The sequence below is a fragment of the Pristis pectinata genome, chromosome 1 (assembly GCF_009764475.1).
Source record: "Pristis pectinata isolate sPriPec2 chromosome 1, sPriPec2.1.pri, whole genome shotgun sequence".
Taxonomy (NCBI): Eukaryota; Metazoa; Chordata; class Chondrichthyes; order Rhinopristiformes; family Pristidae; genus Pristis; species Pristis pectinata.
The window spans coordinates 148,018,413-148,040,127 of record NC_067405.1 but is presented as its reverse complement, the minus strand read 5'-3'; the positions used below and the strand labels follow the sequence as shown (position 1 = coordinate 148,040,127).

At 54.1% G+C, this 21,715-nt stretch overlaps 1 protein-coding gene across 1 annotated transcript; it reads left to right on the top strand.

Moving 5' to 3' along the window:
* The first annotated feature begins 59 nt into the window (after positions 1 to 59).
* On the top strand, positions 60 to 9,330 carry glrx5 (glutaredoxin 5 homolog (S. cerevisiae)). Its single transcript, XM_052016108.1, has 2 exons — positions 60 to 408; positions 8,887 to 9,330. The coding sequence occupies exons 1-2, from the start codon at positions 75 to 77 to the stop codon at positions 9,060 to 9,062; spliced, it is 510 nt and encodes a 169-aa protein (XP_051872068.1). The 5' UTR covers positions 60 to 74; the 3' UTR covers positions 9,063 to 9,330.
* The last annotated feature ends 12,385 nt before the right edge of the window (positions 9,331 to 21,715 follow it).

The following is a 21,715-nucleotide window of genomic DNA, read 5'->3' as shown; positions in this document are numbered from 1 at the left end:
CACATGGCTTTGATTGATGTCAGTGTTCACCAATTAAAACTGCGGAGGGGGCGGGGTCCTGTGGCGGGCAGCCAATGAGCGGCCTGGGCCGCGCTGGGAGCCTGGCGGCCAGAGTGGTGGACATGTACTCCCTGCTTCATGCGGCTTGTCGGTCGGCGGTCCGGCGGGCGGTGGCGCGGATCCCGAGGCGGCTGCTGAGTGAGGGGCCGGCGGGAGGAGAGGAGCAGGCCGCGCTCCGGCGGCGGCTGGAGGACCTGGTGAGGAAGGACAAGGTGGTGGTCTTCATCAAGGGCACCCCCGCCCAGCCCATGTGCGGCTTCAGCAACGCCGTGGTCCAGATCCTCAGGATGCACGGCGTCGAGGGCTACGGGGCCTACAACGTGCTGGAGGATCAGGAGATCCGGCAAGGTGGGGGGCGAGGGGAGAGGGGCGAGGGGAGAGGGACGAGGGGGGGGGGGGGGGGGGGGGGGGGGGGGGGGGCGGGGGGGGGGGAGGGGGGGGGGGGGGGGGGGGGGGGGGGGGGGGGGGGGGGGGGGGGGGGGGGGGGGGGGGGGGGGGGGGGGGGGGGGGGGGGGGGGGGGGGGGGGGGGGGGGGGGGGGGGGGGGGGGGGGGGGGGGGGGGGGGGGGGGGGGGGGGGGGGGGGGGGGGGGGGGGGGGGGGGGGGGGGGGGGGGGGGGGGGGGGGGGGGGGGGGGGGGGGGGGGGGGGGGGGGGGGGGGGGGGGGGGGGGGGGGGGGGGGGGGGGGGGGGGGGGGGGGGGGGGGGGGGGGGGGGGGGGGGGGGGGGGGGGGGGGGGGGGGGGGGGGGGGGGGGGGGGGGGGGGGGGGGGGGGGGGGGGGGGGGGGGGGGGGGGGGGGGGGGGGGGGGGGGGGGGGGGGGGGGGGGGGGGGGGGGGGGGGGGGGGGGGGGGGGGGGGGGGGGGGGGGGGGGGGGGGGGGGGGGGGGGGGGGGGGGGGGGGGGGGGGGGGGGGGGGGGGGGGGGGGGGGGGGGGGGGGGGGGGGGGGGGGGCGGGGGGGGGGGGGGGGGGGGGGGGGGGCGGGGGGGGGGGGGGGGGGGGGGGGGGGGGGGGGGGGGGGGGGGGGGGGGGGGGGGGGGGGGGGGGGGGGGGGGGGGGGGGGGGGGGGGGGGGGGGGGGGGGGGGGGGGGGGGGGGGGGGGGGGGGGGGGGGGGGGGGGGGGGGGGGGGGGGGGGGCGGGGGGGGGGGGGGGGGGGGGGGGGGGGGGGGGGGGGGGGGGGGGGGGGGGGGGGGGGGGGGGGGGGGGGGGGGGGGGGGGGGGGGGGGGGGGGGGGGGGGGGGGGGGGGGGGGGGGGGGGGGGGGGGGGGGGGGGGGGGGGGGGGGGGGGGGGGGGGGGGGGGGGGGGGGGGGGGGGGGGGGGGGGGGGGGGGGGGGGGGGGGGGGGGGGGGGGGGGGGGGGGGGGGGGGGGGGGGGGGGGGGGGGGGGGGGGGGGGGGGGGGGGGGGGGGGGGGGGGGGGGGGGGGGGGGGGGGGGGGGGGGGGGGGGGGGGGGGGGGGGGGGGGGGGGGGGGGGGGGGGGGGGGGGGGGGGGGGGGGGGGGGGGGGGGGGGGGGGGGGGGGGGGGGGGGGGGGGGGGGGGGGGGGGGGGGGGGGGGGGGGGGGGGGGGGGGGGGGGGGGGGGGGGGGGGGGGGGGGGGGGGGGGGGGGGGGGGGGGGGGGCGGGGGGGGGGGGGGGGGGGGGGGCGGGGGGGGGGGGGGGGCGGGGGGGGGGGGGGGGGGGGGGGGGGGGGGGGGGGGGGGGGGGGGGGGGGGGGGGGGGGGGGGGGGGGGGGGGGGGGGGGGGGGGGGGGGGGGGGGGAGGGGGGGGGGGGGGGGGGAGGGGGTCGGGGGAGGGGGCGAGGGAGGGGAGGGGGGGCGAGGGGGGACGGGGGAGGGGGTCGGGGAGGGGGGGCGAGGGGGGAGGGGGACGGGGAGGGGGACGGGGGACGGGGAGGGGAGGGGGACGGGGGAGGGGGACGAGGGGGGGAGGGGGACGAGGGAGGGGCGGGGGAAGAGGGAGGGGACGGGACAGGGGAGGGGGTGAGGGAGGGGAGGGGCGAGGGCGGACGATGGAGGGGATGAGGAAGGGGAGGGAATGAGGGGGAGGGAGGGGATTGGGGAGGGGACGGAGGGGACGGAACGAGGAGGGAGAAGAGGATGGGGACGAGGCGGGGTGTGCGTGCGTGATGTGGGGGAGGGGGGAGGGGAAGACGTGTGAGGCGGGGTATGGGCAGTGGGTGGAGGATGATGATGAAGGTGGGGAACGGGTGGGGTATGGGATTTGGGTGGGGAAGTGGGGAGGGTAGTAGGTGTGAGGAGTGGGAGAGAAGGGGAGGGGGTTGGGGGAGGCAGGAGAAGAGAGACTGCAGGTAGCTATGATTTCACAAAATAGTAAAGCATGGGGGTAAATTTCATTCATTAAATCAAAGTCTGCAGTACAGAAACTTCTCCCAAATACACACATACATCTCCTGTAACATTTTGCAAGGCCCTTTCAGGATGTCCAGGCACAGCTACTGTTGTACTGTAGGAGTTGTGCCAGGCAGTTAGTCCACAACAAGCTCCCATAGAAGGAATGTGATCATCACCAAACATTGCACATATTTAGTGTTGAATGACATATAAATATTGGTTCTAAGATACTGGGATTAACTCCCCTACTCTTTGATCGAGTATGGTGAGATCTTTTACATCCATCTAAAAGAACAGCTGGGGCCTTGATGTAACACATCATCCCCTGATGCTGTGTGGGGTACCACACAGCAGCCCAGAATGTCTGTGCAGGAGACTGGAACCCAGGACTCTTGTGGCCCATCAGCTACAGTGGAAACTCTGCCCAGCCTTGCACAGTGGAATAACTGTGGAGAAATAGCAGGAAAAACATGCAGGTCAGCCATTCTCTCACTGAATGGCAGAGCTGAGTTAATGGCCTGAACGTTGAACTTTCTTATCAAATGACAGAAGACGTTGTCTCTGCCCTAGTAGGTATGACTCCTGAGTAAGCTGTTTACTGTAGCAACACACACACTGGAGGAACTCAGCAGGTCAGGCAGCATCTGTGGGGGGAATTGGACAGTCAGCATTTCGGGTCGAGACCCTTCATCTGGACTGAAAGACGGGGGGGATGAATACTACTTTTTTATACTGGCTATCTCCCCTCTATCTTTCAGTCCAGATGAAGGGTCTCAGCCCGAAATGTTGAGTATCCATCTCCCTCCGCAGATGCTGCCTGACCCACTGAGTTCCTCCACCCTTTTTGTGTATTGCTTCAGATTCCAGCATCTGTGGTCTCTGGTGTCTCCAGGCCATTTACTGTAGCCTACTTCAGAAATGTGAGCCCTAGTCATTGAATCCCTGAGGGCAAGGCAGTTCTCCACACTGTATTTATTACTGGTAGATCTTTATCTGTTTGAGAATTAAAGGGGCTTTATGAATGGAATTAAATACATCAGGAACAGAATTGGATTACTACTGGCAGTGGTAATTTCGTGAATAACAAACAGTTGCTTTAAACTTATCGACATGTGTGTGTAAGAACACATTGATGGAATAAGATCCAAAGAATGGGAGTTTAAAATGTTGGGTTGTAAATTACTGAGTCACTAAATGAATGCTGATTAGTGACAGTCTGTAGGTTCCTGGTTTTGTTATGGTCTGTGCTGAGATAGATCTGTTTTGAATAAGTTCAGTTCCGTGTGGGAGTATTATTCTCTGGTTAGCATGTGGGACCTTGCTACACCTCCTGTTTCCTCGGAAGGCTATCTGCAGGTTTTTTTTGTCAACGTTCACAGTTCAATCGCTGGCCAGGGTCACTTTACCAACTGTTTAAAGAAAGCCTCTCTCCTGGGCAGTATGACTGAGCCTGCGATTCCTTGCATGTAGCTTCTGATTTCAGTTCATTTGTAGGAAGTACCTGTTGTTGACTGCCCTGAGCTCAGGCATTAGCTTTGTCCCTTATTTAGATCTGTTTTTTTATTTATTAAAATTTCATGAGCCTGGTCTTTGGGAAGGGCTGTTCTTGACACTAAAATCAAATGGAGTCAATGTAGGAAACCAAGTAAGAAGTGGTTAATGCTGGAAAGAATGGGGTCGGGCATCATCCAGAGAGAAACAGCCACTCTTTCAGGTCAGTGATCTGAAATGCTGTCAACAAACATGTCCCTTTCCTGAGTGGATAGTTCCCACTCCCTTAGCCCTTGGCTAACTCACTATTGCACCCCAGCACTTGCTCTGCACCTCTCACCCTCAGTACTTGTTTCTCTTTGTCCTGTTGACTGCTCATTGACTGTCAGCAGATGCTGCCTGACCTGCAATCTACATCACTGTTTAAATCGTAATATCATTGCCTAAAAATACGAGCTGGTAACAGCCTTGTAGAATGGATAATGGAATTAATAGTATGTAGTCGGACGCGGTGCATTTCCGAAGGAAAAGCTCGGAGATGAGGTGGTTGAATTCAAGACACACTTTACTCACACAGACAAAATGCGCACGCCCAAGTACCCGAGAGCCTCTCCAGGCCCACGTGGGGCGAACGTGACGTAAGGTTCCCACCAGAAGGCCCACCTCGCGGTTCGTTCACGACGTGCTCCCACGTGGCCGCCGATGGCGGTTCAAGTCCCATGTGTATGGGCCGCTACCCCACCCCCACCCTACCCTCAGAAACATCCATTGGGGGTGTGGGGCACCCAGTCTGTGTGTCCCGCTTGGGTGGCCTGCCTCGCCAGCGCGGTGCGGGTACCCTCACCAGTTGCTCAATGTCCAAATGCGCCGGTTTGAGGCAGTCCACTGTAAAAGACCCCTCACGGCCACCCACCTCCACAACACACGTAGACCTGTTGTGCTGGATCACCTTGAAGGGTCCTTCGTATGGCCGCTGTTGGGGTGACTTGTGCATGCCCCTGCGAATAAAAACGTGGATGCAATCACGGAGGTCCTTGGGGGATAAAGGATGGTGTAGTGCCATGCCTGGAGGTTGGAACCAGTGCCAGGGTCCCTACCTTGTCCCGCAGCCTTGTCAGCACCTCTGCTGGTGTCCTTGCTTGACCTCGGGCCTCTGGCATGAACTTACCCGGGACTGTCAGGGGGCTGTCGTAAACCAACTCCACCGAGGAAGTGCCCAGGTCCTCCCTGGGGGCTGTGTGGATGCCCAGTAAGACCCAAGGGAGCTCATCTGTCCAGTTGGGGCCCCCGAGGCGCGCCATCAGGGCCGACAAGGTGCCTGTGGAATCGCTCAACCAAACCGTTAGACTGGGGATGGTACGCCGTGGTGTGATATAGCCGGGTGCCCAGGAGCTGCGCCAGTGCTGTCCACAAACCTGACGTGAACTGTGCTCCTCTGTCAGAGGTGATGTCCGCTGGGAGTCCAAACCTGGCAATCCGGTTTGCGATGAGCGTCCTGGCGCGGGATTCAGTGGACGTGTCCGCTTGCGGCACAGCCTCTGGCCATCTGGTGAACCTGTCGACCATGGTAAAGATATACCTGGCACCCCGGGAGACAGGCAGGGGGCCGATGATGTCCACGTGGATGTGCCAAAACCTCCCGAGCATCGGCTGGAGGGGGGCCTTCACATGCCGCTGGACTTTGGTAGTCTGGCAGTGTACGCAGGTCCTGGCCCAGTGCCCGACCTGCTTGCGCAAACTATGCCAGACGAATTTGTACGCTACCAATTTGATGGACACCCGGATGGATGGGTGGGCCAGGCCATGTAGCGTGTCGAACACCCAGCGCCTCCATGCTTCTGGTACCATGGGCCGGGGTTTGCCAGTAGACATGTCGCACAGGAGCCGAGCAGCTGTTGGACTGACAGGCACGTCCTCCAACTGGAGTCCAGAAATGGCGGTGCGGTAAGCCGGGATCTCGGTGTCTGCCTGTTGTACCTCCGCCAGCACCATGTAGTCGATCTCTGGGGACGAGATGGTGGCTGAGTGAATGTGGGGGCAGGACAGCGTGTCGGCGACTACGTTGTTCTTCCCTGCGATGTGGCGGACGTCTGTGGTGAACTCCGAAATAAAGGAGAGATGCCTCTGCTGCCGAGCCGACCATTGGTCTGATACCTTTGCAAGGGCGAAGGTGAGGGGCTTGTGGTCTGTATACACGGTGAAATCCCTTCGTTTGAGGAAATACCGGAAGTGCCAGATAGCCAGGTAGAGCACTAGCAACTCCCTGTCGAAAGCGCTGTACTTAACCTCCGGTGGTCACAGGTGTCAGCTGAGAAAGCTGAGCGGTCACCACTGGCCCTCGACGAGCTGCTCCAGGACTCCGCCGACCACTGTGTCGGCAGCGTCGACTGTGAGTGCTGTGGATACATTGACTCTCGGATGTACCAGGACGGTCGCCTTTGCCAATGCCTCTTTGGCCCGCTTGAAAGCCTCTGTGGACTCTGCGTCCCATGCTACCTCTTTGGCTTTGCCGGCCATTAGACCGAACAAGGGCCTCGTGATGTGTGCTGCCGCCGGCACAAAACAATGGTAGAAGTTTACCATCCCCACAAATTCCTGCAGGCCCTTGGCCACGCTGGGTTTGGGAAATTGGCGGATGGCTTGGACCTTGTCCGGTAGAGGGGCGGTGCCATGCCGATTGACTCTGTGGCCCAAGGTCGATCTCCATCCGCCCGAACTGGCACTTCGCCGGGTTGATTGCCAGTCTGTGGTCGCTCAGCCTTTGGCAGAGTTGGTGCAAATGTGCCACGTGCTCTTGGTGTGACTTGCTGGCCACCAGGATATCGTCTAAGTAGATGAAGACGAAATCCAGGCCTTGCCCAACCGAGTCCATGAGCCTCTGGAAAGTCTGGGCGGTGTTCTTGAGGCCGAAAGGCATCCTCAGGAATTCGAACAACCTGAAGGGGGTGATGAGGGCTGTCTTGGGCACATCATTGGGGTGCACGGGGATCTGATGGTACCCCCGGACCAGATCGATTTTAGTAAAGATGGTCGCCCCGTGTATGTTCGCTGTGAAATCCTGGATGTGAGGCACCGGCTATTGGTCGGTGGTAGTTGTGTCATTGAGCCTTCTGTAGTCCTGGCAGGGCCTCCAACCTCCTGCAGACTTGGGCACAGTGTGCAGCGGGGATGCCCACGGGCTGTCTGAGCGACGGATAATCTCCATCTTCCGGAACTCCTCCTTGGCAAGGTGGAGCTTGTCGGGTGGGAGCCTACGGGCTCTGGTGTGCAGCGGTGGTCCTTGTGTGGGAATGTGATATTGCACGCCGTGCTTGGGATCGGTTGTGGAGAACTGCGGGGTGATGCTGGAGGGGAAACCTGCCAGCACCCTGGTGAACTCATCACCCGAGAGTGTGACGGAGTCCAGGTGGAGGGCTGGTAGCTGGGCTTCCCCGAGCTGGAAGGTCTGGAACATCAGCGTGGACCAAACGCTGGCCCTTCAGGTCGACCAGAAGACGGTTGGCCTGTAGGAAATCCGCTCCCAGTAACGGCCGTGATACCACTGCTACCGTGAAGGTCCAAGTGAAGCGGCTGGGCCCAAAACGCAGCGGGATAGTTCGCGAGCCGTACGTTCAGATAGTAGTGCCGTTTGCAGCGGTGAGATCGGGACATGGGGCAGCGTTACGGGTGTTTATGTTGGAGGGGGGAAGAATGCTGATTTCAGCCCCGGTGTCTACCAGGAAACGTTGCCCGGAGTGTCGGTCCCAGAGGAGTAGGAGGCTGTCACGATGGCCAGCTGTCGAAGCCACTAGCGAAGGCCAGCCCCGGTATTTCCTGGAAAGGCGCATGGTGGGCGGCAGCGGTGCACGTTTGTCCCCATCTCTGGTGATTAAAAACGCCAGTGGTCCGAACCCTCGTCCTTGTCCCCCGTGGGTCTCAGCGGCTTCAGTTGTGGGGTCTTGACCTTGGCCTGTGCAGTTGTGGTTAGGCAGATGGAGGCCGCTCCCCACTGTTTACTCTGCCACAGAATGTCCGCCCTGGCTGTGAGCCTGCGTGGGTCGCTGAAATCTTCAGCCGCGAGGAGGAGGCGAATGTCCTCTGGCAGTTGCTCGAGGAACAACTGTTCGAATAGAAGGCACGGCTTATGGCCGTCCTTGAGTGCCAGCATATTGTTCATCAGCTTGGATGGCTTGCGGCCGCCCAGGCCGTCCATGTGCAGGAGCCGCGCAGCTTGCTTGAGGCGGGAGAGTCTGAAAGTATGGATTAGGAGCTTCTTGATCTTAGCGTACCTGTCCTCCGTTGGTGGCTGGTGCAGGAAGTCGACAGTCCGGCCTGCTGTGTCCTAGTCGAGTGCGCTGACCATGTAGTAGTACCACGTGGTGTCAACTATAATGTCTCAGACTGAACTGGGCCTCAGCCTGCTCGAACCAAATGTGGGCTGAGCGGCCCAGAAAGTCGGGAGCTTGACCGAGACTGCGTTGTGTGAGTTGTTGGAATGCATGTTGCGGGTTCCAGATGCCGTCTGGAAGCGTCGGGGTCACCAAATGTAGCTGGACACGGGGCGTTTCCGAAGGAAAAACTCGGAGACGAGGAGGTTGAATTCAAGACACACTTTACTCTCACAGACAAAACGTGCGCATCTCAAGTACCCGACAGCCTCTCCGGGCCCACGTGGGGCGGATGTGACGTAAGGTTCCTGCCAGAAGGCCCGCCCCGCGGTTCGTTCACGACGCGCTCCCGCGCATCCGCCCACGGCTGCCGATGGTGGTGCGAGTCCCTTGTGTACGGGCCGCTACAAGTAATGCATTTAAAAAGAATTTTGAGGGAAGTAGTGAGTGACTGGAATTTGGAATAGGGTAAAGGGCAGGGTGGGAAAATGGAGAAGCAAAAAGTATCTGAGAGAAAGTCCTTCAGTCCAGCGCCAGGAAGGAGGGATCTCGACATTGATGAGCAGAAGGTAGTTGATTCATGACCCTCACTCAGTCTGGCGTTTGTCCTTTGAAACAGGTATTAAAAACTATTCCAACTGGCCGACCATCCCACAGATCTACTTTGACGGCGAGTTTGTGGGCGGATGTGACATCTTGCTGCAGATGCACCAGAACGGGGATCTTGTCGAGGAACTGAAGAAACTTGGCATTCGCTCTGCGCTGTTGGACACGGAGAAGGAGGACACAAAGTAGAGCGGTGAACCATTGTCAACGGGCCCCCTCATCCTTACCCTTGTCGTGTGGTTGGCGTGTTTTATTTTAGTTATTGGACCTTGGCAAAGGCAGAATGGTTTAAGAACTCCATGGAGAGCCTGGTGGTGGTGTGTTAATGGCACAGGAAATTCCAACCTGTTGGACCATGTAAAACGATGAAACAGGTTAAGTAACAGACGCACAATTGTGATTTCCATTGCTCTGGTTTGTAAGGAATCAATAAAAATATTATGTTCTTTTGCTTTCACAGTTTGAATTCATGGGTACTTAAAGTCAGCAGGTGGTGTGGTCACTGAGGGCTTGTCGTAGAGTTACACAGTGTAGAAACAAGCCCATTCGGCCCAACTCATCCTTGCTAACCAAGTTGCTTACCTTAGCTGGTCCCATTTGCCTGTGTTTGGCCCACATCCCTCAACCTTTCCAGTTCATGAACCTGTCCAAATGCCTTTTAAATGTAACAGGACCCACCTCTACCACTTCCCCAGGCAGCTCCTTCCACGCACCTACCACCCGCTGTGTGGAAAAACATGACCCTCAGGTCCCCTTTAAATCTTTTCCCCTCTCACCTTAAACCCATGCCCTCTAAAACTAGAATCCCTGACCCTGGGAAAAAGACTGCAACCATTCACCTTATCAATTCTCCTCATGATTTTATAAACCTCTATAAGGTCACCCCTCAGCCTCCTTTGCTCCAGGGAAAATAGTCCCAGCCTATCCAGTCTCTCCTCATAACTCAAGCCCTCCAGTGCCGGCAACATCCTTGTGAAACTTTTCTGCACCCACTCTGGCTTAATCAAATTCTTCTGATAGTACCAGAACTGCACACAAGGTGTAGTCTCACCAACATCCCATGCAGCTGTAACATGTCGTCCCAACCCTGGTATTTGATTCCCCGACTGATGAAGAGAAGCCTGCCATACGCCATCTTCACCTTGTCTACCTGTGCAGCCACTTTCAGGGAACTACGTACCTGTACCCCAAGGTCTCTCTGTTCTACAACACTCCCCAGGGCCCTGTCATTCATGTCCTGCCCTGTTTAACTTCCCAAAATGTAACACTTTGCACTTGGCTGAGTTAAATTCTATCTGCCATTCCTTTGCCCATTTTCCCAGTTGATCTAGATCCTGTTGTAACCTTGGACAATGTCCTTCACTGTCCTCTACACCACCAGTTTTAGTGCCATCTGCAAACTTACTAGCCATGCCACCTATGTTCTCATCCAAATCATTAATGTATATGACAAACAGCAGCACTGATCCCTCTGGCACACCACTGGTCCCAGGCCTCCAGTCTGAGAAACAACTTCACTGTTACTGTACCTGCCTCAACCACCCCCTCTGAGCTCATTCCAAATAAGCACTGCCCTCTGTGTGGGGGGAAAAAGGTGCCTCTCACATTCCTTTTAAATCTTTTTTTCTCTCACCTTAAACCTATGCCCTCTAGCTTTTGATTCCCTTTCCCTGGGAAAAAGACTGTGAATACACCTTATCTATACTTCTCATATAAGGTCACCCCTTAGTCTCCTACGCACCAAGAAATAAAGTCTGAGCCTGCCCAACCTCTCCCTGTAACTCAGGCCCTCGAGTCCTGGCAACATCCTCATAAATCTTCCATGCACTTTTTGCAGCTTAACTCTTTGGGTAACCAAAAAGGTACACAATACTTGCACAAGTGCAGCCTTACTGACATTTTGTACAACTGCAACATAACATCCCAACTCCTATACTCAGTGCCCTGACTGATGAAGGCCAGTGTGCCTGTGATACCACTTGTGGGGAATTGTATACTTGTAATCCTAGATCCCTCTGTTCAACACTCCCCAGGACCCTACCATTCACTGTGGAAGTCCTACCCTGGTTTGATTTCCCGAAATGCAACACTTTGCACTTACCATTTGCCATTCCTCGGCCCACTTGCCCAGCTGATCAAAGTCCCCCTGTAATTTTTGATAACACTATGATACCGCCTATTTTAGTGTCAGCTGCAAACTTACTAACCGTGCATTGTATATTTTCATCCAAATCGTTTGCATAAATGACAAACAACAATAGGCCCAGCACCGACCCCTGAGTCACGGGCCTCCAGTCCGAGAAACAACCTTCCACCATACCCTCTGCCTCCTGCCGTCAAGCCAATTATGTATCCAGTTAGATATCTCTCCCTGGGTCCCAGGCGATCTAATCTTCCAGCCTTCCAGGTCAAAGGCCTTTAGCAAGTCCATATAGACAACATCCACCACCCTGCCCTCATCAATACTCTTGGTTACCTCTTCAAAAAACTCAACAGATTTTTCTCCTAATTTTGCCTTAATGGCCAGCCCCATTTTTGCCCGTACACTTTTTAAGTTTTATTGTAAATTAGGTTTATCAAACACAGCACCTCCTCCTTTGTTTTTTATTTATTCATTCGAGGGATGAGCCAGCATTTAATTGCCCACCCCTAACTGACTTTGAGAAGGTGGTGGTGAGCTGCCTTCTTGAACCACTACAGTCCTTGAGGTGTGGGTGTACTGCAAGGCTTTAGGGAGGGAGTCTGACCCAGCGATGAGGAACAGCAATACATTTCCACGCACACAAGAGATTCTGCAGATGCTGGAATCTGGAGCAACACACACAAAATGCTGGAGGAGCTCAGCAGGTCAGGCAGCATCTGTGGAGGGAAATAAATAGTTGATGTTTCGGGCCGAGACCCTTCATCAGGACTGGAATGGAAGAGGGCAGAAGCTGGAATAAGGAGTACATGCAGGCAGGTGATAGGTGAGTTCAGGTGAGAGGCGAGTCTGGGTGAGGGGGGAAGAAGTAAGAAGCTGAAAGGTGATGGGTAGAAGAGGCCAAGGGCTGAAGAAGAAGGAATCCGGTAGGAGAGGGCAGTGGACCATGGAATAAAGGGAAGGAGGTGGGGAATAGATGGGCAGGTCATGGGAGTGGGGGAAGGGGAGAGAGCAGGAGACCTCAGGAATGAAGGAAAACAGGAGAAATAAAAAAGAAAGGTGGGGGAGAAGAGGGGAGGGGTCACTGGAAGTTAGAGAAATCGATGTTGAGGCCATCAGGTTGGAGACTCCCAAGGCGGAATATAAGGTGTTGCTCCTCCAACCTGCACCTGGCCTCCACGTGGCAGTAGGGTAGGTCGTGGACAGACATGTCGGCATGGGAGTGGGATGTGGAATTGAAGAGGCTGACCGCCGGGAGATCGTTGCTTTTGTGGTGAATGGAGCAAAGGTGCTCGACGAAGCGGTCACCCAATTTGTATCGGGTTTCACTGATGTACAGGAAGCCGCACCGGGAGCACCGGATGCAATAAATGACACCCCCAGATTCACAAGTGAAGCGCTGCCTCACCTGGAAGGACTGTCTAGGGCCCTGAATGGTGGTGAGGGGAGTTCAAGAGCTGCGAGGTGATGTTGCAGCTTTATAGAACTCTGGTTAGACCACACTTGGAGTATTGTGTTCAGATCTGGTTGCCTCGTTATAGGAAGGATGTGGAAGCTTTAGAGAGGGTGCAGAGGAGATTTACCAGGATGCTGCCTGGATTGGAGGATATGAGGATAGGTTGAGTGAGCTGGGGCTTTTCTCTTTGGAGAGAAGGAGGATGAGAGGTGACTTGATAGAGGTGTACAAGATGATAAGAGGCATAGATCGAGTGGACGGTCAGAGACTTTTTCCCAGGGCGACAATGGCTAACACAAAGGGCATAATTTTAAGGTGATTGGAGAAAGGTATAAGGGGGATGTTAGAGGTAACTTTTTTACACAGAGAGTGGTGGGTGTGTGGAACGCACTGCTGGCAGAGGTTGTGGGGGCAGATACATTAGGGACATTTAAGAGACTCTTAGATAGACACATGAATGATAGAGAAATGGAGGGGTGTGTGGGAGGGAAGGGTTAGATAGATCTTAGAGCAGGATAAAATGTCGGCACAACATTGTGGGCCGAAGGGTCGGTACTGTGCTATGTTCTAAACTGTAGTGATTAGGGTTGTGCCGGTTGGTTCAAGAACCGGATGGTTGAAGGGAAGTCGCTGTTCCTGAACCTGGTGGTGTGGGACTTCAGGCTTATGTACCTCCTGCCCGTTGGGAGCTGCAAGAAGACGGCATGGCCCAGATGGTGGGGATTTTTGATGATGGATGTTACCTCCTTGAGGCAGCGCCTCCTGTAGATACTCCCGATGGTGGGATTTAAAGAATTAATGCAGGATTCACAAGTAATGTATGTCCCTTTTCAGGGAAAAAAAAACAGGAAAAGTGGTGCAGCCATAGCTACCAAGAGCAGTTAAAGGAAAACACTTAATGTTGCCTAAAAAAAAGCAGTGAGCTTGAGGTTTGAGAATGTTTCAGAATTCACCAAAGCAGCGATAGAGTTGTAGAGTTGCACAGAAACAGGCCCTTTGTCCCATTATGTCCATACCAATCTTTGTGCCCAGCTACACCAATCCCAGTTGTCCACATTAGGACATGTCCTTCTATGCCTTGCCTATTTAAGTCTCTAAGTTGGTGCGTGGGCCATGGTTGGTTTTAGACCATAAGACCATGAGACAAAGGAGCAGAAGTCGGCCACTTGGCCCATCGAGTCTGCTCCGCCATTCTACCATGAGCTGATCCATTCTCCCATTTAGCCCCCCCCCCCCCCCCCCCCCCCCCCCCCCCCCCCCCCCCCACCTTCTCACCATAACCTTTGATGCCCTGGCTACTCAGATACCTATCAATCTCTGCCTTAAAAACACCCAATGACTTTGCCTCCACAGCCGCCCGTGGCAACAAATTCCACAGATTCACCACCCTCTGGCTGAAGAAATTTCTCCGCATCTCTGTTCTGAATGGGTGCCCTTCAACCCTGAAGTCGTGCCCTCTTGTACTAGACTCCCCTACCACGGAAAACAACTTCGCCACATCTACTCTTTTATATACAAAAGACCTAGACGAGAGGGTGGAAGCCACAATCTCTTAAGTTTGCAGGTGACACAACACCTAGCCGTATTGTGAATGGTGCCGGGCACACTGAGGGGTTGAAGCAGCCTGGTAGAGCGGGCGGGGGCATAGCAGATGAATTTTAATGTGGAGGCAGGCGAGGTTGGTGGGGAGAATGAGGAGAGGTGATGGAGAACAAAGGATACTGTTCCAAAAGGGGCAGAGCGAGCTGAGGGTGTAGGTGCACACGCCTTTGAAAGTAGCAGGGCAGGCTGAGAAAGTTAATAGAGCACACACAATCCTGGGCTTTGTCAACAGAGGCACAGAGTGCAAGCCCTGCTGAACGGTTAGAGAACACTGGAGTATTGTTTTCAATTCTGCTTGCCTCATTATGGGAAAGACATGAGGATGTTGGGGGGGGGGATCCGGAGGGGGTTTATGAGAATGGTTCCTGGGATGAGGGGCTTCAGTTAAGGACAGATTGGAGAGGCTGGGACTGGTTACAGAAGGTTGAGGGGGATTTGTTAGAAGAGTATAACATGATGAGGGGTGTGGAGGCTGTTCCCCTTGGTGGAGGGTCAAGGAATAGAGGTCACAGGTATAAAAGGGGAAGAGGAGTCAGAGTGAGATGAGGGAAGACTGTTTTTTACAGTGTGTGTGGTTGGAATCTGGACCACACTCCCTGCAGATGTGGTGGAGGCAGGTTCCACTGTGGCCCTTGAGAGGGAAGTGGATAACTATGTGGGTGAGCAGGATTCGCAAGTCTGCAGAGAAGGGGTTGGGGTTTGAACTGGTAGAGAGCTGGCACGGATACAATAGGCTTAGTGGCCTCCCTCTGTTCTGTAGCCAGTCCATGTTCCCATGAAAAGGAAATGGCAGAGAAATTAAATGAACATTTTGTGTCCGTCTTGGCAGACACAGGGGACACAGACATCCTGGAAATAGTGGAGGACTGTGAGAAGGCGGGCTCAACAAACTTTTCATTTGGAGCCATTTAGCCTTTCGAGCCTGCTCCACCATTATCTAGTATTGGTATTGGTTTATTATTGTCACTTGTACCGAGGTACAGTGAAAAACTTGTCTTGCACACCAATCGTACAGGTCAATTCATTACACAGTGCAGTTATATTGAGTTAGTACAGAGTGCATTGAGGTAGTACAGGGTAAAACAATAACAGAATACAGAGTAAAGTGTCACAGCTACAGGGAAGTGCATTGCAGGTAGACAATAAGGTGCAAGGTCACAAGGTAGATCGTGAGGTCAAGAGTCCATCGTATAAGGGAACCGTTCAATAGTCTTATCACCATGGGGTAGAAGCTGTCCTTGAGCCTGGTGGGACGTGCCCTCAGGCTCCTGTATCTTCTGCCTGATGGGAGAGGAGAGAAGAGAGAATGACCCGGGTGGGGTCTTTGATTATGCTGGCTGCTTCACCAAGGCAGCGAGGGGTAAAGACAAAGAGTCCATGGAGGGGAGGCTGGTTTCCGTGATGTGCTGAGCTGTGTCCACAACTCTGCAGTTTATTGCAGTCCCGGGTAGAGCAGTTGCTGTACCAAGCCATGATGCATCCAGGTAGGATGCTTTCTATGGTGCATCGATAAAAGTTGGTGAGTGACAAAGAGGACATGCCAAATTTCGTTAGCCTCCTGAGGAAGTAGATCCCACATTCCTCGTCCACTTTCCTGCCCTCTCCCCATAACCCTTGATTTTCCTCACTGATTAGAAATCTGTTGCCGCCTTAAAATACCCAAGGACTCTGCCCCACAGCTCTCTGTGGCAGGGGAGTTCTAAAGACACTCAACCCTCAGAGAGAAGAAATTCTTCCTGAGATCGTGCCCCCTGGTTCTGGACTCTCTCCTGAGAGGAATCATTCTCTCAACGTTTCCCTCGGCCAATCCCCAAAGGATCTTCTGAACTCCAGCCTGTTCAATCCTTCCTCATAGGACAACCGATCCAACCCCTGGGACCACCCTCGGGAGCCTTCAGTGACAAATAGGGGGCTAAAGTTGCTCATGACATGTTAGATCTGGTCTCACTAATGTACAGTTGCAGTGAGACTTCCCTATTGTCTATACACCAATCTCCTCGAGGTAAGGGCTGACATTTTATTAGCCTTCCCTATCACTGCACGTGTGCCTGCTTTCTCTGCTCTGTGCAAAATCCCTTTCTGCTGCAGCTTTCCTCATTTTGCTCCCATTAAATAGTATTGTGTTCTTATTTCATTGAGGAAAAGCAAACTTCACAATTTCCCAGATTGTACCCCATTTGCCAGCAACATGCCCACACACCTAATCTAATAGTTTCTCTCTCTGAGCTGTATCCTCCTCAGAAGCTGGAGACACAGGAGACAGCAGACGTTGGAATCTGGAGCAACACACAATCTGCTGGAGGAACTCAGCGGGTCGAGCAGCGTCCGTTGGAGATAAGGAATTGTCGACCTTTCTGCTTGAAGCCCTGCATCAGGACTGAGTGGAGAGGTGAGGTGGGCAGTATAAAGAGGAGGGGGGTAAGTTGATTTATTATTGTCAGATGTACCAAGGTACAGTGAAAAACTTGTCTTGCATACCGTCCATAGATCATTTCATTAAAACAATGACAGAATGCAGAATGAAGTGTTATAGCTACAGAGGAAGTGCAGTGCAGGTAGACAATAAGGTGCAAGTTCATAACAAGGTAGATTGTGAGGTCAAGAGTCCATCTTATCGTACAGTAGTGTAGCGGTTAGCGTAACGCTATTACAGCGCCAGCGACCCAAGTTCAATTCTGGCTGTTGTCTGTGAGGAGTTTGTACATTCTCCCCGTGTCTGCGTGGGTTTCCTCCGGGTGCTCCGGTTTCCTCCCACAATCCAAAGACATACAGGTTAGGAAGTTGTGGGCGTGCTATGTTGGCGCTGGAAGCATGGCGACACTTGCGGGCTGCCCCCAGAACACTCTACGCAAAAGATGCATTTCACTGTGTGTTTCGGTGTACATGTGACTAAATAAGAAATCTTATCTTAGGGGACTGTTCAATAATCTTTTAACAGCGGGGAGTGGTGAGAAAGGTGATTGGTGGACTGAGGAGAGGGTAGGGGGGGTAAGATGATAGGCAGGTTGTGCCCGGTAGGGGAGGGGAGTGGTGGGGGGGGTGGAGTTGGGAGACTGTGGCAGGTGACTGAGGGATAGAGGCAGAAAAAGAGAGAGGGGAAGTATAGAGGGGCAGCTGGAGTAAGGTGGGGGGAGGGAGTGTGAAGGTTGGAGACAGCTCACCAGCGCCTCTACTTCCTCAGGAGTAAAGAAATTCGGCATGGCCCCTTTGACTCTCAACTTTTACAGATGCACCATAGGAAGCATCCTATCTGGATGTATCACGGCTTGGTACGGCAACTGCTCTGCCCAGGACCGCAAGAAGCTGCAGAGAGTTGTGAACACAGCCCAGCGCATCACGGACACCAGCCTCCCCTCCTTGGACTCTGTCCTTACCTCTCGTTGTCTTGGTGAAGACCCACCCACCCGGGACATTCTCTCTTCTCTCCTCTTCCATCGGGTAGGAGATACAGGAGCCTGAGGGCACGTACCACCAGACTTAAGGACAGCTTCTACCCCACGGTGATAAGACGATTGAACGGTTCCCTTATACAATGAGATGGACTATGACTTCACGATCTACCTTGTTGTGACCTTGCACCTTATTGCACTGCACTTTCCCTGTAGCTGTGACACTTTACTCTGTAATGTTACTGTTTTTACCTGTACTACATCAATGCACCCTGTACTAACCCAAAGTAACTGCACTGTGTAATGAATTGACCTGTACGATCGGTTTGTAAGACAAGTTTTTCACTGTACCTCGGTACAAGTGACAATGATAAACCAATACCAATGCCAATACGAGCTGCTGGAGGAAGGTAAGTGGGAACACCAGGGGCTATCAGTGCCCAAGGTGAGAATGGGAACCTCAGGCGTTGCTGTCCACCTGCAGCCTATGGGGTTGAAAGAGACAGATGTGGAGATAATGGATTCAGTGCCCGTCACCTTCCAAATCCCTGCAGACTCTGCAACACCTCCCTAATATTAAATGGTTGTAAAATGTAACTCCATTGTTTAACAAGGGGGGCAGGAAGAAAACAGGGAACAAAGGGCCAGTTAACCTGGCAGTAAAAGGGAAAACACTGGAACCCATTGTTAAGGAAGTTGTAACTGGTATTTACAAGAAAATAGCAGAAGGCCACTGGGCCCCTCAAACCTGCCCCACCATTCAATGCAATCATGGCTGATCTATCCCAGGGCTCAACCCCTCCTTGAGGTACATTGTGCCAGATCCCTATAGCCATCAATTCCCTGATCTTCCAAAAATGAACCTGCGTCCACTTTAAATGACCCAGCCTCCACAACCCTCTGGGGAGAGAATCTAGGAGTTACCACCCTAGAGCAGAAGTTTTAACTGACTGGCCCCTTTAACGATGTCCCCTTGTTCAAGGTTCTCCCACAAGTGAAAACATTTCAACATCTACCTTGTCAAGTCCCCTCAGGATCTTATATGTTTGAATAAAATCACCTCTCATTCTTCTGAACTCCAAAGAATATAACCCCAAACTCTCTAACCTCTCTTGACAGACAACCCTCTCCTTCCAGGAATTAGCCTGGAACGCCTCCATTTTTAAGCAAGGGGACCAAAATTGTGCACAATATTCCAGCTCTGGCCTTACCAACACCCTAACAGCTATAACAAAACTACCCCATTCTTAAACTCCAACCCCGTCGCAATAAACGCCAACGTGTCATCTGCCTTATTAACAACTGTTACACCTTAACTTGTAGTGATCCATGCAGTGGAACATGTCGATCCCGAACGACCACTCATTTGCAGTCTCTCTCCATTTGGATAATAATCTGCCTTTTGATTCCTCTCACCAAAGTCCATGACCTCACATTTCCTCACATTAAACTCCATTTGTCACGTTCCGGCCCACTCACTCAATCTGTCTCACACTCAGCCAGCTCCATCACGGGCAAAATCCTCCCCACCATCGAGGACATCTTCAAGAGGTGGTGCCCCAAGATGGCGGCATCCATCACTATGGACCTTCACCATCCGGGACATGCCATCTTCTTGTTACTACTATCAGGGAGGAGGTCAGTGACCAGTGGTGTTCCACACGGATCTGTTACGGGACCCCTGCTCTTTGAGATTTTTATAAATGACTTGGATAAGGAAGTAGAAGGGTGGGTTAGTAAGTTTGCAGATGATATGAAGGTTGGAGGTGTTGTGGATAGTGTAGAAGGTTGGCGTAGGTTACAACGGGATATAGACAGGATGCAGAGTTGGGAGGGAAGTGGCAGATGGAGTTCAATCTGGAAAAGTGTGAAGTGATACACTTTGGAAGAACGAACATGAGGCAGAGGACAAGGTTGATGGCAGGATTCTGAGCAGTGTGGAGGAACAGAGGGATCTTGGGGTCCAAGTACGTAGATCCCTCAAAGTTGCCACGCAAGTTGATAGGGTTGTTAAGAAGGTGTATGGTGTGCTGGCCTTCATTAGTCAGGGGAATGAGTTCAAGAGCCGCAAGGTGATGTTGCAGCTCTATAAAACTCTGGTTAGACCACAGTTAGAGTATTGTGTTAAGTTCTGGTCACCTCATTATAAGAAGGATGTGGAAGCTTTAGGGAGGGTGCAGAGGAGATTTACCAGCATGCTGCCTAGATTAGAGAACATGTCTTATGAGGATAGGTTGAGCGAGCTATGGCTTTTTTCTTTGGAGCGACGCAGGTTGAGAGGTGACTTGATAGAGGTGTATAAGATTATGAGGGGCATAGATTGAGCAGACAGCCAGCACCTTTTCCCCAGGGCAGCGATGGCCAATACCAGAAGACCATCCATTTAAGGTCAGAGGTGGAATGTTCAGGGAAGATGTCAGAGGTAGGTTCTTTACACAGAGAGTGGTGGGTGCCTGGAACGCACTGCTGGGGGTTGGGGTAGAGGCTGATACAACAGGGACATTTAAAGGCTCTTAGATAGGCACGTGGATGTAAGAAAAATGAAAAACCTATACATGGGCTGTGTAGGAGGGAAGGGTTAGATTGATCATGGAGCAGGTTTATATAGGTCGGCACAACATTGTGGGCTGAACGGCCCGTACTGTGCTGTACTGTTCTATGTTCTATGTTCTATGATTTGCCTTTTATGAAACCATGTTGACTTGGTTTGATTAGATTAATCTTTCCTGAATGATTAGCTATTTCTTCTTTGATTATTGACTCCAGCATCATGCCAATAGAAAGTAAAGTAGGACTGGACTGAGTCAACGTGGATTTATGAAAGGTAAGTGGTATTTGACAAATGTGTTCCAGATTTTTGTGTCTGTAACAGGCTGTATAAACAAGGGCGAGACAGGTGATTTGCTGTATTTGGACTTCCAGGAGATCTTTGATACGGTACTTCCAAGACATTATTAAACTAGAGTACACGGTAAGGCACAGTAATACATGAACTGATAATATATCGGATGACCTCCTGTCCTGGGCCCAGCACACAGATGCAGTCGCTAGGAAGGTGCACCAGTGTCCTTAATTTCTTAGGAGGTTAAGGAGGTTCAGCTTGTCACCAAACACTTTAATCAAACTTCTACAGATGTACTGTTGGAAGTGTCCTGACTGGTTACATCACGTTCTGGGACGGCAATTCGAATGAGCAGGAATGTAAGAAGCTGCAGAGAGTAGTGGACTCAGCCCAATACATCACGGGCACATCCCTCCCTGCCATTGGGAGTATCTACAGGAGGCGCTGCCTCAAGAAGGCAACGTCCATCATCAAAGACCCCCACCATCTGGGCCGTGCCGTCTTCTTGCAGCTCCCATCGGGCAGGAGGTACAGAAGCCTGAAGTCCCACACCACCAGGTTCAGGAACAGCGACTTCCTGACAACCATTCGGTTCTTGAACTGACCCTACCTCGCCAACGGAACTCTGCGCATCACCACTTGCACTGCCGTGGACCTGTCTCTGTGGTATTTTTTGCACTAATGTCCTGTTTTGCAGTCTTTTTTCTTCACTGTCTGGTATAAGTGATGTATAATTTATATTCTTCATACTGTCTGAACCCACATACCTGTGATGCTGCTGCAAGCAAGGTTTTCACTGTACCTGTACCTCACCGTACTTGTGCATTGACAATAAACTTGATCTGACTTGACAGACCTCAAGGGTAGCAATCTCGGGATTGCTGCCAGTGCCATGTGATAGTGAAGGCAGGAATAGGAGGAGGTGGCAGATAAATGCGTAGCTGAGAAGTTGGTGCAGGAGGGAGGGTTTTAGATTTCTGGATCATTGGGATCTCTTCTCGGGAAGGTGGGACCTGTACAGAGAGGACGGGTTACACCCGAACCAGAAGGGGGCCAATATCCTTGCGGCGAGATTTGCTAGGGTGGTTCGGGAGGGTTTAAACTAGTTTGTGAGGGGGAAGGGAACTGGAGGAGTAGGTCAGAGGAAGAAGGGGATGGGGAAAAGTTAGATCAAACAGGTAGCAAGGCTTTGGGGAAGGAGAAGCAGAATACAGGCTATAGGAGTAGTAAGGTAGATGCACTGAAGTGTGTTTACTTAAATGCAAGAAGTGTCAGGAATAAGAGGGATGAACTGAGGGCTTGGATAAGTCTGGGGGACTATGATATCGTAGCTATTACTGAGACGTGGCTGACGTCAGGACAGGAGTGGATATTGAATATTCCTGGTTTTCGGTGTTTTAAGAGGGATAGGGA